This window comes from Bactrocera dorsalis, chromosome 4 (assembly GCF_023373825.1).
Source record: "Bactrocera dorsalis isolate Fly_Bdor chromosome 4, ASM2337382v1, whole genome shotgun sequence".
Lineage (NCBI taxonomy): Eukaryota > Metazoa > Arthropoda > Insecta > Diptera > Tephritidae > Bactrocera > Bactrocera dorsalis.
In genome coordinates, this window is record NC_064306.1 from 64,068,900 (window position 1) to 64,080,792 (window position 11,893).

Sequence of the window (11,893 nt, forward strand, 5' to 3'; positions counted from 1 at the left end):
ATGAAAATTATATTATTGAATTGGAGATATTCTAAATCACTTTTAAATGTCATATACACATAATATATTATATTTACATATCATATATAAATACAAAATATTAAAATAATAGAGTTAACTTTATCGATTTTAGTACTGGGTTGTAAAATATTTGTTCTTACTCACTCTTTTATTTTGTCAATCAATTTGGGTGAAATTCATATGAATTTAAACCTTAAGTGATAAGAAAATTGTGGGAGCACAGGTCTCTTACCAAAAGCATCAGTGGCGTAGCTACTTCGGGCGCCCGGAACCAAGGATCTTCTGCCGTCCCCCTTTATCAACCTACCTACAAATTTCATGAGGTGGTTCGAATAATTTTTACAAAATATCTTCCATATTAGGTATATAAAATTTAGAAATTAGAAGCCACGCAAATACTCACTATACCTGTATCAGTTGCATCTTGTGAAAGATCTATTAGCAAACCTAAATTGATCAAATCTTACTTGAGATCGACCATGAGTCAGAGTAGACTGTCCAATCTCTCAATAGAATGTGAAACTGCTTCAACTTTAAACTACAATGATATGTGATTTGCAGCGATCAAAGCTAGAAAAGTGCATCTTTAAGTTGTATCACTATTTTCAAGAAAGCTATAAGCCAAAAGATATAAGACAAATTCAAAGACTGAAGGGTATGCGAGTAAAAATTAATATTTTTTTATTGTTATTCAGATTATTACATTGTAAGTTTACAACTCTTTATCTTTTATAATAAATTTTGGAAAAAAAATTGTTGAAGTATTGTTCTGAATATTAAAAAACAGCGAAGATCGTTTTTCCGCCCCACACCCCTTCGCCCCCCTAGCTACGCCACTGAGAAGCATTAATTACATATGTAAGTACATATTGGCCAAGAACTCCAAAAAAAAATCTTGAAATCTTCAGTATATGTTCGCCATATCGATATTTGTGCTGGTTTGCTTGGATTCTAGACCTGATACCCGCGACGAAGGAAGCTATGAACTGTGTTTTGAAGCAGTTTCACAAAATTTTTAAGAGTTTTGAGACCGCAAAAAATCTTAGATGCAAAATGCACACAAAAAAGCGATTTGATAAGTCATCCTCCATACCATCCAAACTTAGCACGGAATGCCGTCTTTTTCCCCGTTGGCAAAAAAAAAATAAAAACTCAAAATTTGTTTACATTCTTTCTTAATGTATTCATATGTCTTTAAACGGTTTCGCCGGAGCAGAAGAATCAATGCACTAAGCGACGGTGCATTACGGTGAAAAGCAAGAGTTGTCGGCACATAATTTCGGTATCTTTTTACCAATAGCTTCCATAAATGACGCATAACAATCAAATATTTAGTATTCATTCTTGATAGTTTGGCCGGCCGGAAGGAGTTCGGTGTGCACCACACTTCGATTACCAAAGAAAACTGTCAACATAACCTTAATTTTTGAACTGCTTTGACGTGGTTTTCTTGGCTTCGACTCACGTCTCGTTATACCGTCGTTTAGTCATGTGTTTCCGGGTCGTAATCATAGATCTAAGACTCATCGTCAGTAATAATATGTTCTATAACATTCTGGTAGTCGGAAAGCATTGTTTCACAGAATAATGACGGTAGGGCTTTTCCAACATTCTGAACGTTTCGGCAACAGAAAATTTGATTCCGCAAACAAAATTCAATGGAACTTCTTTATTGAATAATTTCACTTATCGTAAAAATTGCGGAATGGATTTTATATACTTCAGAAATACAAGCGTATACTAAACACAAATGAATATTATGATGTGACATTTGGGGCAGATGTCACTGACATCCAACATAGAAAAAAAATATTTCGACAAATGGATGTTAGAACGAAAATTAAAGTAAAAAGTCTTACTAGTTTTTGCCCACAGTTAAATTAATTTTCGGTAATTAAAATTTGTTTTGTTTTTGTTTGTTGTTCTCTAATTCCGAAATATAAAAGGCAACCTATGTCCCGTTATTTTTTTTGTAAAAAATACGAAGGCCGCAACGAAGACTCTCTACTCTATATTTACAAATCAGATTAAAATTTGTTTTTCGCACATGTGGCAACTCTTTAAAAACAATCAAAATTTTACTGACTCAAAACTCTGTATTTAAAAATATTTCTATATTTAAAAGACCATAAAATCAGCAAACGATTTATAAAATAATAAAAATAGTATTTAACACGTTTTGAGTAACATTTTTTGGTATTGAGGCGTTTAAAGTTAAGCTTACATGTTTTTGGTATATGACAGCAAAACATATATAGCCTCAAATCAGCTGTCAGCTGCTAACCTGCTTCTCATATATTTACGCTCACTCTCTCCACTTTCTCTCTTTTCAATTCTTTACCTAAGTTGGCAATTAGCCTAAGTCTACTTGAACTGCTAAGCTGAGCTTATCTGGTCGGAAAACATATGTACATACATAAGTATTTATTTTTGGCTGCCTTAAATACTCGGCATATACACATAAGAACGTCTCTCAAAGTGACGTAAATTCAGAAGCTTGGCTCTCCAGCAACACAACACACAATTGAGCTGACCAGTGTTCATTAGCGCACCGATTGGAGAAGATTTGTGCCAACTCTTTTCACTATTTTTACTAAAATTTATTTTACTAGGGAGCATAAGTTTGTGAAGGAGTTTCATGGGATTTTTGGGTTTAAGATGGGCTTATATGTAACATAAAAGTTTTTGAAGTATGCAAAAAAAATATTTTTTAGTACAATTTTTTATTATTATTTTTTCTAATTTTTTATTAATTTTTTTATTAATTTTTATTAATTTTTTTAATAATTTTTTTTTTTACTAATTTTTTTATTAATTTATTAAATTTTTTTTATTAATTTTTTTAAATTTTTTATATTAATTTATTTATAATTTTTCTATTAATATTTTTATTAATTTTTTATTAATTTTTATTAATTTTTTATTAATTTTTTTTACTAATTTTTTTATTAGTTTTTTTAAATTAAATTATTATTGAATTAAATGAAAAAAATATTTTTTAGTACAATTTTTTTTTTTAATTTTTTATTAATTTTTTTATAATTTTTTTTATTAATTTTTTACTAATTTTTTTTTTAATTTTTTTTATTAATTTATTTATACTTTTTCTATTAATTTTTTTTAAATTTTTTTATTAATTTTATTTATTTATTTATTTATTTATTTATTATTAGTTTTTTTAAAAGCTTACTCCACAAATTCTTTTTATACTACACTTTTCTTTCGCCTTCTACTACGCTTTTCAAGCGGAGCGCGTTGAGAGCTCGAGAGTTTGGTGCAGCTCAGCTCGCAAGCCAGTGCTCGCTTAGCTGTGGCGTGTTGCTGAACACCGCATATTAAAAGTTGAACTAGAATGTTGTTTTTGAAAAAACTCCATTACTCTAATTATAACTAAAAAAAAATAATAAAAAGAAATATATTTTTTACCACGCGATCAAATCACTGCGGTTGAAAGGTTCGTTCAAATTTTGCATGCTTTGTTTACAATTACATATTAACCGAAAAAATTAAAAAAAACAAAAAAACAAACAAAAAATCACAAACCGGATGAGCAACTGTTGAGTACGCGCGAAAAACGCAGCAAAAGTGTGTATAAACACACACACAGCACAAATTGCTTTCTTAAGAATTAAAAGTAAGGAAACAAAATAAAACGCAAAAAACAATAACAACAAAACACCAGCAGTGTCATATAGTGCATCCACATATTTATTAATTGCCAATGGCAAAGTGATAAGACTGACAACAAGCGCAGCTTTTAGATTATAAACATACATACATATATGTCTATCGATATATACATATATGTATATGTATAAAAATATATTTGTTTGTATTGCTAAAACAACTTTTGTGACGGGTATAACTTCGCACGGGTCTTTATGAAAGGTAGAATCCCTACAGCGGGGTTATTTTTATATTTCGAAGTATGAGTAACTGTTAATTTTTAATATATAGTATATGTGCTCTACTTAATACAAATACATAAAAAAAGTGACGACCTAAATTGATAAAAAGCTAACGGATTTTTTGATTTGATAATTTCAATTTAACAAAAAAACAAGACAATACCTTAACGTGAATCTGATATGGTGAGTTTGGCTGGCAGCTAAGAAGAAGATATCTTACCAAAAAAAAGTATTTTCCACTTAAAACTTGGATTGATCAGTTTGTATGGCAGCTATATGCTATAGTGACGTATTTTTGAAACCATTTACCGGATGAGCTTCAAAAATTTTGGAGAATATTCTTAAATATGAGTATGTACAGATACAATCGATATACGAGGACTGCTATATATATTTATGGCCTAATAATGAAAATAGGAATATTTATCAACGAAAATGTTTTTTTTTTTTCGTTGGATTTGGCTCGTCTTGGAAGACTCACACGGTCGTCGATTGCTGTTTTGTTTCGGGCTCATACGCATAGATCCATGATTCGTCACCTGTGACGATCTTATAAACGTCTTTTGAAGAACCGCGATCGTATTTTTTCAGCATTTCTTTACATCAATCCACCCGAGCGATTGTCAAATTGTGCGGGATCCAACGAGAACAAACCTTTTTTACGGTCAGGTGTTCATGCAATATCGAATGTATGCTGGTGGGAGGAATGCATAGGCATGCCTTTATCTGAAAGTATGTTACATGACGGTCTTGCATTATCAGTTCACGTACGGCATCGATGTGTTCTGGCACAACGGCTGTTTTTGGACGACCTTCACGGAATTCGTCTTTGAGCGACCGTCGGCCACGATCCAGTGCTATAGGATGGTGCTTCATAGCCATGCAAAGATTTTAGTTCATCGATGCACTCTTGTCGTGATAATCCACGTCGAAAGTTATGAAAAATGATCGCACGAAAATGTTCACGAGTTAATTTCATTTTTTGGCCGAGATGAATTTTTTAATTCCCTGTAAATAAAACAATTCACGATTAAATGACAAAACGTTCTGAGTGATGTTATGCTAAAAAATGTCAAACTTTCCAATGGAAATGTCAGATTGCACCTGGCAACACTTAGTGTTGCCTAGGCTAGAAATATATATAGCAGCCTATGTACATTGATATAAAAGAATACTTGGAAATTACAATTTGTAGTAAATTCCCCGGGTAAATGATATTTCAAAAAAAGTGTATTTCGCTAAGCTGGTTGGACTATCCTTAATTACTATGCTTACTATTACTTAAAGTAAACAAGACTTAAAAAACAGCACAAATGGTTTTTTCGACAAAATCAATTTATTTTATTCAAAAAAGTCTCCTTCTGCTTCAATACAGATTTTTGCACGATCCAAAAGCATGTCGAACGAGTGTTTTAGTTAGTCATTATGCCGGTGCACGCCTTTTGAATAGCCTCTACGTCTGCATAACGCTTTCCTTTCAAAGGCAAATGCATTTTCCGAAAAGTAAGAAGTCGCACGGTGCCACATCAGGTTAATACGAGGAGTGGTTAATGGTTAAAATGTGATTTTTGGTCAAATAATCGGTCACAAGCGTCGATCGATGAGACGGCGCATTATCGTGCAACAAACGCCAACTTTCATCTTCCCGAACAAGGTGAATACGGCGCACTAAACACTTCAAAACTACAAGGTAGAATACCGCATTAATGTTTTGGCCGGGTGGAACAAATTCTTTGTGAACAATACCTTTGGAATCATAAAACGAAATCAGCATTGTCTTCACTATTGACTTCTCCATGCCCGAGTTTTTGGGTTTCGGCTCCTCCGGTGCCTTCCATTCAGCACTCTGGATTTTTGGTTCGGGATCATATTGGAAACACCACGTTTCGTTACCAGTCACAATATTGTTAAGGAAGGTTTTGTCCTTTTTGGCCTCTTTAATGATGTCCTTCGAATGTTGGATTCTGAGCAATTTTTGGTCGTCAGTCAATTTGTGCGGAATAGATAGATGGCGCCACCAGAGGGCGCTATATTCAGAAAGATAGATTCCAGTTTACTTTGGAACGCACCTTGTATTAGAATGATAGCAGAGAGCTGGACAGCCGTCCGCTCGAATGATTTTGGTGGATATTTTAGGTATGAAACGCATTCTTTGTTCGACTCCTTCCGATAAATTTGAATTTTTTTCAAAAAGAGTACTGTAAACAGTTCTCTTTGGACAAGCTTGATCGTGCAAGTTTCGACTCCACATTCATGGAAAATGATCCGCCAAGCCGCTCAAAAATCAAGATGATGCTCATTGCTTTCATCGATATTCTTGGTTTGGAGCACCTTGAATTTATTTCGAAGGGACAGACGGTCAATAAGGAGCTCCAATTGTCCGTATTGAGGCGTTTGACTGAGATCGGTTGTTGAAGAAATATTCATGGATTTTGCACGATCATAATACACAACCGCATCGAACCTCAATTATGACCGAAATATGGCCAGGTTTGGCTCCGTGTAATTTTTTCTTGTTCTTAAAACCGTAATTGCCTTTTTGTGAAACTCGTTTTCAGTCGAGCGAAAAGATAAAACCAAATTCGCTGAAGGAGCTGAAGGCCATCTCAAAAAGTGGACTGGAAAAATTCCTGGCATAAGTATATTAAATCTGGTGGGGCTTTCTTTAAAGGCGACAAAATAAATATTGACAAATAATTAATTATTTTATTTACATCTTCCGGGTATTTTTTTGTCACAATGAAATTAATGAAAAAATGATTTTTTGAAATTCGCCAGTGGATATAACAACTTAAGGGTGTAAAAACATTTCATTAGTATTTATTTATGTTAATGAAAAACAATTATATTTTATTAGCAAAATTACAATTAAATTTTACTACCAAAAAGGCTATTTAGCAATATTTTTCTAATTTATTGTAAAACACATTATTGACGCTCATTTTTTTCAAGAAACATTTGTTCGTTTGCGAGGTAATTTAACTCGAAAAGTTTTAACTTTAGGGAAAGAGCATTAATTTTTGTAAATTTTGTGAGAAATTTTATTACCTTTCGCATGAAAAATTGCATAAAACAATTTCATAAAAAATTATTATTAATTAGTGTTATAATGAAAAGTGTGGAGAAATACTTTTTACGCTTTTTATTTAAAAGCTCGCAGGTAATAAAAACATTTCTGATATGGTCTATTTGTTGATTGTGTCATACGAATGTAGTTCAAAAAGTCGGGGAATGAATTGATATGCAGGTGCTTTGAAAACTGTATTTCATGGTCTATCCCAGTTTATTTTGGGGTTCCTAGGTCCAAAAGCTTAGTTGCTCTGGTGTTGATCGGGAAAAAAATACTAATGATCGCTGCCTGTGGAATCATCTGGGACTCTCCCTTTCTTTATTGAGCCTGTCATGCGCTCTGATGATAGAGTAATGTCTGGTGTGGTGTTCTTGCACCGCGGTCTTCCTAACGTGTGTGGGTTTCTCGTATTGAGCCCTATTAGACCAAGCCATTTCTAGATTGTGCATTCCTCTCGAGTCCGTGGTTGGCATACCCTACTCTACGACTTTTTAATTTAGGTTTTCGACGATAATTAGTTGACCTTTTATAGAGCTGTAGCAGCTAATTCCTGTGATATGGTCGTATCTGACCCAGACGAAACCGTTGCCGTTCCCTTTGTTTATAGTGTCGGCGTTACTTCTTGGTTGTAGTCATATAGCGGCGATTGTGCTGCTATCTTCTAGTCAGGTACCTCTACCTTTCATTTTTCATTGCACGATTATGATGATTCAATCGTAGCCGTTATCCAGGGTGGCTTTGGGTATTTGTGACCAGGCATTTTAAGCAAGCACCTTGTCCTCTCGTATCGGCCCCTTTGCAGTCTAAGGTTAAGTGTCCTCGTCCAAATCAGGAAAAGCACCTATATTCTTCCCTTGTTGTCGCTCTTTTGCGTTTTTATGTGTTTCTTCCACTGTTACTTCCTTTGTTTCGTTTGGGTCTTCTTTGCTCTTTTCCGTAATTTTCGCTTGGTGGTCGCACTAACCGCTTCGAGGTTATTGACTCAAGGATCGTGATGAGTCGGCTTAGATGTCCTGGTTTTTTCTCATGTGATGAGCCAGTTTCTACGGTCACTTTTGATTATTTATTACTTGATTGTTAATAACTAAATAAGTAAATAAAGTGAAGTAAAATATATTGAATTAAAAAAAAAATAAAATAAAATAAAATAAATCAAAGACACAAAAATGTTAAATATAGAAATCATAAAAATCAAACCAAATAAATGTACTGCTTTTGGAAATATTGACACAAAATGCCCACTGAAAGCATCACTTAAACTTCGCCTGCACCAATCGCGAAATATAGTTTGTCAATGTCAAGGCAGTGTTCCGCAATCTGCAGCGGCGCACAAGGTCACACGCATAAAAGTTAATATTTATTTGCTTATAAAACCGGTGTCGAACACAAGTATATATGTACTAATATCTTTACATACATGCACATTTTATTGCAGATTCGTTCACGGTTCAATGACTTAATACCACCTGTATCGCGTGCCGCTGCCATAACATATATATTGTACATACATACTTCCAGCCAGTTTAAGCGATAAAACTGCACCGCAACGCTTAGAGGCCGCTCAGTAAGAATATTGTGCAAACTGATTTAAATTGTTAATCATATGAAAATCGGAAATGCATTTCAAACATTCTAAATCACGACCAAGTGAACATTACAAGATGCTGCTGCTGCTGTGGAGCGTATTTGCCGCCCTGCTTGGATTGACCACAGCTCAAATGGAGGGTGAGTAGTCGATATTAGAATTTAATTTATATTTATATGTTAGATACATATCTATATACCATGCGATCAAAAATGACCCGGACTGACAAATAACTACATTTTCAGGTATTTACAATAATTAAAATCTTTATTTTCGCTTTCAAAGTAGGCTCCTGACCAATTACAAACATGCCGGAGCTTAAACCGAAGCTTTCCATAAACTTGTTATAAACCTGGGCTGGAATGACCCTCAGCGTATTTTTTCTTTAGCGAATTTCGGGTTTTTCTGTTTCGGGCGCCTTTCGCGACTTTCCATCTAGACGGCAACTTCATAATACCTTCCTCGTAGAAGCCCCCTCCTTATTTGCATAGAACTTGGACAGCCACTTTTCACAAGCCTGTTTTGAGTTCAACTTTACACCAACAAGGGCGTTAGCCATGGACAGCAGCAAGTAGTAATCACTTGGTGCTATGTCCGGGCTATGTGGTGGACGCGATAAAACCTCCCATCCGAGCTTCTGTAGTTTCTAACGAGTTATCAACGAAGTGTGTGGTCTGGCGTTGTCCTAGTGGACCACTGCGCCCTTCCTGTTGGCCAATTCTGGACGCTTCTGGTCGATCGCCTGCTTCAAGCGATTCAGTTGTTCGCTGTAGATGGTAGAATTAAGCAGCGTCTCATAGTGGATGATTCCCTTCCATTCCCACCAAACACACAGCAAAACTTTCCTGGCCATCAATCCCGGCTTGGCCACCGTTTGGGACGATTCACCAGACTTCGACCACGACCGCTTTCGCTTGATATTGTCGTATGTGATCTATTCTTCGTCGCCAGTCACCATCCGCTTCAAAAATGGGTCGAGTTCGCTCCGTTTCAGCAGCATATCGCAGGCGTCGATTCGGTCCGGAAGGTTATGCGGCACCCAAACATCAAGCTTTTTTGTGTATCCAGCCATCCAATCTTCTGCAGATGGTTTAAAATGGTTTGGTGACTAACTTCCATCTTCTGGGCGATGTCACGAGATGCCACATGCCGGTCTAACTCGATGTTTTCCATGATTTGATCGGTATTTATCGTCACAGGTCTGCCGCCGGCTGGCTTATCCATGGTGTCGTTTTTACACGCTCTGAATTGTCGAATCGTCTTCCTTCGCAGTTCGAAGCACCTCCTGACCTTTCAAAGATGAATAGTATTGCCAGATACGAGCTTTGTAACGCTTTATACATAGCCGCGAAATTCAAAAGACAAAAAGGCGGAAGGGAGATACCCAGAGGATACTTGGTCTAAGACCGGAATGTGTAAACTGACGATGAGCAATATCAAAAGCTTTAGCCATATCCGTCGGTTTGTCTATCCGTCCGCCTGTCTGTCCGTCTGATATCGATCTGAAATTTTGAAAATTTTTTTTCTCCCTCAGGAGTTCAATTGTCGTTACCGCCGATATTTAGCCACCATAGCATATATGTACATATAGTATGTAGGTGCCATACAAACTGACAATCGAATCTTTGTATGGAAAACTTTTTTATGTGACAGAACAGGTTCACAAAATTTGGTATGGACTAATATAATATGACAATATCTAATCTCCGAGCGTATTATTTAGACCTTGTAGAAATATTTTGGTCTGACGAAATGATTGTGAGTTAATATAATACAGCTACCTAACACACATTTCGTTTTTAATCTCGTTTCAGTAGGTGATCAATGTCAGAATACAAATTATAGAGGTATCTGCACTGAGGCAAGCAGATGTACGGATCTGCCGTATGCTATGGCTCAGCTGAGCCTGAAAAGACGTGATATAAGCCGATGTGGATTCACAATATTCGAGGAAATTATCTGTTGTCCGTAAGTTGAACGCCTATGATGCTATATATACTACATATATAAACGACATTTGTAATCTTTCACTACTGCAGATCCCTTTCCGTTCCCACAACAACCATAAAAACACGATCCGATGATCGTCCAGCTGTAAAAGGTGAGTTCAAAAACATATACCGATTTGTATGTAATAAAAATCGATACTAACCGTACTTTTTCCAACCTGGTAGCCTGCATTGAAATCGATGAACAATTGCAGCCGCTGCTTACACCACACATTCTAGGCGGTACACCGGTAGAATTAGGTGAATATCCACATATGGTGGCCATTGGACTGACTGACACAGATGGTGCTGTGGAATATAATTGCGGTGGTACTTTGATTGGAAAGCGCTATGTTTTAACTGCGGCCCATTGTTTAGTCACGCGACAAATACCGGTTATGGTGCGTATGGGTGTGGTGAATTTCACGGATACCGAACAAATGAAGGCGGCGGTTGAAATCAAAATTAAGGTAACGTATGTCTACGATTGAACTCAAGCATCATGCAATATACCATACATTCTCCCGCAGAAAGTTCACATACATCCGGACTACACGAGCGCTAATGTTTATAACGATGTGGGCTTGCTGGAATTGGAGGACGAAGTTACTTATAGCAACAATGTATTCCCGACATGCCTTTACACCGATCCAGATGATCCGCCAGCCAATTCTCCGCTCTTTGTTACCGGCTGGGGTGTCATCAATAGAAGCAGTAAGCAATACACAGCCTATAAAATATATTATCAATATCATCTTGCTAAACATTTGCTTTCTTCTTGCTTGTAGCGCGTGAAAAATCGAATGTTTTATTGAAGGCCCGTCAGACGATCGTTGACAACTCGAAATGTAATGAAAGCTACGTAGACAACGGCTTGACGCGTCGTAATAGAGAGGGTATCATCGCCAGTCAGTTGTGCGCACATGACCCGGGTCTAACAAAGGATGCATGTCAGGGTGACTCGGGCGGTCCGTTGAATTTGGTGGTCGACGAGGCTTTGAATAAATACCGTGTAGTTGGTGTAATTTCAGCTGGCTTCAGTTGTGGCAGTTCCACTCCTGGTCTGTACAGTCGTGTGTCTTCCTTTTTGGACTGGATCGAGAGCATCGTTTGGCCCAGTGGATAGACTTGCCGTTATTTTACGCTTTATCTTCGCGGAAGTGATAATTCTGAAACATGAAACCACCATATTGCCATACTTTCTCTAAAACGAGTTTAGGGGAAAATAATTAAATTAAGTAATGCTTGAATTAATATTATACTATTTATGGGCCCAAAGTAATAATTTTAATAAAGAAACACAAAATTCAGTTATCCAAAA

The 11,893-nt window shown here is 36.1% G+C and overlaps 1 protein-coding gene across 3 annotated transcripts; it reads left to right on the plus strand.

Annotated features, from left to right (window-relative positions):
- Nucleotides 1-3,292: 3,292 nt before the first annotated feature.
- On the plus strand, nt 3,293-11,893 carry LOC105226972 (serine protease persephone). Of its 3 annotated transcripts, none has more exons than XM_029550487.2 (7): nt 3,293-3,475; nt 8,435-8,724; nt 10,399-10,552; nt 10,624-10,685; nt 10,759-11,042; nt 11,103-11,286; nt 11,361-11,893. In XM_029550487.2, exons 2-7 carry the CDS (start codon nt 8,616-8,618, stop codon nt 11,696-11,698), a joined length of 1,131 nt encoding a protein of 376 aa, XP_029406347.2. In that variant the 5' UTR covers nt 3,293-3,475; nt 8,435-8,615; the 3' UTR covers nt 11,699-11,893. The 3 variants fall into 3 exon arrangements, with proteins under 3 accessions (XP_029406347.2, XP_029406348.2, XP_019846128.2); XM_029550488.2 differs by having other exon boundaries at nt 3,306-3,475; nt 10,402-10,552; XM_019990569.3 differs by lacking the exon at nt 3,293-3,475 and adding an exon at nt 3,500-3,655.

Coding starts and splice junctions, on each gene's coding strand:
- LOC105226972 (XM_029550487.2), top strand. CDS start 8,616: ATGCATTTCAAACATTCTAAATCACGACCAAGTGAACATTACAAGATG. Junction 11,043..11,102: donor CGGTTGAAATCAAAATTAAG/GTAACGTATGTC, acceptor ATTCTCCCGCAG/AAAGTTCACATACATCCGGA. Junction 11,287..11,360: donor GGGTGTCATCAATAGAAGCA/GTAAGCAATACA, acceptor TCTTGCTTGTAG/CGCGTGAAAAATCGAATGTT.